Genomic DNA, 2,815 nt, shown 5'->3' on the forward strand with positions numbered 1-2,815 from the left:
AAAGCAGTATACGTTTATTTTATAAATTGTTTAACACTTAATCATAAAACATGTTAGATGATTGTGTGCTATAGCATAAAGGAACATACGTTGAAAAAGTTGTGAAACCATTCTTGTCAGTTATATTATCTGAATAGTGTGTTTATTATTTTCTTTTATATTTTTCAAGTAACCTTAATATCTTTGAGTATTTCAGAACAATCTAGGATAGGAATGTTTGGACGCTTGTTTGTATCGTCTCCTGACAGACCGGACATGTTTTGATTCCACGTGCGCAGTCCGTGCACATCCGGTGGTGGGCACATGGAAGGAAAAGGACATTGGCGTCTTTGGACTCACATCTCATGCACAGAAGTAAGTTCTTCAGTCGCTGGTTTTCTGTAATTGGTTCTTCTGAAATAGTATTACAGATGTTGCAGTCCAATAGATGTAATTATATACGCAGCTAAATTATGAATTGCATATGCTAACTGTAATGCTCACATGGTGCAATGGTCATTTCAAGCAAATACACTAAAAACCGTTACCATGAAAGCAATCTTGACTGATCTTGTCACTATCTGCGTCAGTTCCTTGAATTTTCATTATTTTGATGAAAGCGATGACGTCAGCAATGATTGGTATAGTTCCTGGAAATGACAATGAATAATAATAATAATTATTATTATAATAAACACAAAAACAACAACAATAACATATGTTTTTCGTGTTGATATGATGCTGAGAAAAAAGTTAACACATACTAGTTATATAAAATTTCAAAGATATATTATGTCATAAAAGCTTTGTATAATTCCTGGAAAAGACTTTCAGCAGTTTATCTAACGTATCTTGTGATTTGTTCTTGAGACAAATGTAAAACAAATATTCTGACTATAAACGTGATCTTGTACGACGTGTTTTATATTATGTTATCTTTAGTAATTAATAAGAGTATCCCTGTAGTAAAAATTAACATTTAATGTTCATGCATGTATGCATTAAAAAAGAAATTCGCTTGATGTGTGTAGCAATATAAAAGATGATAAGATATATGATCATCCTTTACAAATAAATCGTAGGGAACGTTATTGCTTCTTTAAAACAAATAAAATGATTCTACAGAATCATTATTTACATAATTAAATATAAACTATTTGTGTTTTATAATTGACTGAAATTCATACCATGAAAGTCCCGTGACGCAACCCAGTGTGTAAACATAATTTAGTGCACTTTACATTGAGTAATGGACTTAATACTTAACTTTATTTCATAACATATCAATGAACACTTATTTGTACTTATACATTATTATATGTATAGAAATATATAGCTTAACCACCAAATGGCTTGTTTACCTATATCATGCATCAGAAAGTTGGACAGTTGTTAAGCCTTAAATAGTTATATTATTTATAACATTAATAAATTGTAGCTCTAATTCTAATTCAGTTGACAGATGTAGGTTAATATTGTCGTACATCGACATTACATTTAAAGTTCAACGCAACGATGTTAAGGTTTAGTTACAAATACAACCATTTTTTCTAATTCCAGACTAAACTATAGGTTCGGTGAGCTTTAAATCACACATTGCTTAGTATGCACGTGCTGTCCAAATGGGCTATCCAAGTTCAATCATTATAAACATATTTTTGGAAATTTCACAAATGTTTATATTTATAGATAAATTGGTATCCCAATTTAAATACTGTTAATGTGAAAATACTGAGCTCAGGCCGGGGATTGAACCCACGACCTCCAGAGTGGTAGTCCGACACTTTAACCACGTCGCTTAAGAGCTAGCCCAACAGCAAGGCTGTTGGACGTGACCTTACTTTACTACACTGTCAACACCCATAATCACATAATAGATTGACAAACATGTATATGTATAGTGATTTAATGATTATTCGACTATGTAAAATATAAATTGTTGCAGTGTGTCAACGATATTTCGATACCGTTTACGAACGAAACCACATTTAATTAAAAGATAAAAAGTGTTACCCGCGTGTATGCGTCTTCAAGTTTCAACTGAATGATTTGCGGATGTTATAACAATAAAGGTTAACGAATTTATGTTATTTTCTGGCATGTTGTTCGACATATGTCAGTCACATTGCAGCGGACAGCAGGTAAACCTATTCACACTTTTACTGGTCAAGATTCTCTGACATCGGCCGTATTTGCAAATAAAACTTTGGTATAAAATCGAAATATAATGATTATCAGCAGCTCCACATTACACACGACACAAACATTTACTGAAATTATTTAAATACGTATTTTAAACCTATCAACAAAAGATATGGCTTACTGTCGGTAAAATTTCTTAATCCGCATTTATTTCTCATTAATTTAATTAAAATTTTAAGAAGCCTCTTTCGATTTCGAAACTATAACAACTAATATTCTGGTTGTCTCCCCTGCTTCCTTGTAGGTTACATTATACTTTATAATCGAGTAATATAGTGGCTCAACTCTCAAAAAAACAATCATCACATTTACTCGAGTCATGTTTTGCGCGTTAAACTGTTGTTATGGTGTAATCTTTTGGAGAAATTCATAGGATACGCATATGTGTTCACTATTAAATCCTTGAATATGATAAAATAAGAAACCATATTTTAAAAATGCAAAATGAAAAGGTTACATTGCAATATAAAGTTCCTGCTCGTATTCAGGTAGTAGGCCTGGCACAAACCTCAATTATCTCGGACCTGATGGTCTTGCCTTATTTACCTTATGTTATTTTGACAAAACATGCGTTTATAAACACATAAAAATCCATAATATAATAATAGGTGCTGCCTAATTTACGGGCAAAAGC

General features: G+C 31.9%; 1 protein-coding gene across 1 annotated transcript; it reads right to left on the bottom strand.

Annotated features, from left to right (window-relative positions):
• On the bottom strand, nt 1-2,412 carry LOC127852768 (baculoviral IAP repeat-containing protein 7-B-like). Its single transcript, XM_052386728.1, has 3 exons — nt 2,303-2,412; nt 528-629; nt 1-393 (listed from the first exon to the last, which is right to left on the bottom strand). Exons 1-3 carry the CDS (start codon nt 2,337-2,339, stop codon nt 203-205), a joined length of 330 nt encoding a protein of 109 aa, XP_052242688.1. The 5' UTR covers nt 2,340-2,412; the 3' UTR covers nt 1-202.
• Between the last annotated feature and the right edge of the window lie 403 nt (nt 2,413-2,815).

Source organism: Dreissena polymorpha, chromosome 12 (genome assembly GCF_020536995.1).
Source record: "Dreissena polymorpha isolate Duluth1 chromosome 12, UMN_Dpol_1.0, whole genome shotgun sequence".
Classification (NCBI taxonomy): domain Eukaryota; kingdom Metazoa; phylum Mollusca; class Bivalvia; order Myida; family Dreissenidae; genus Dreissena; species Dreissena polymorpha.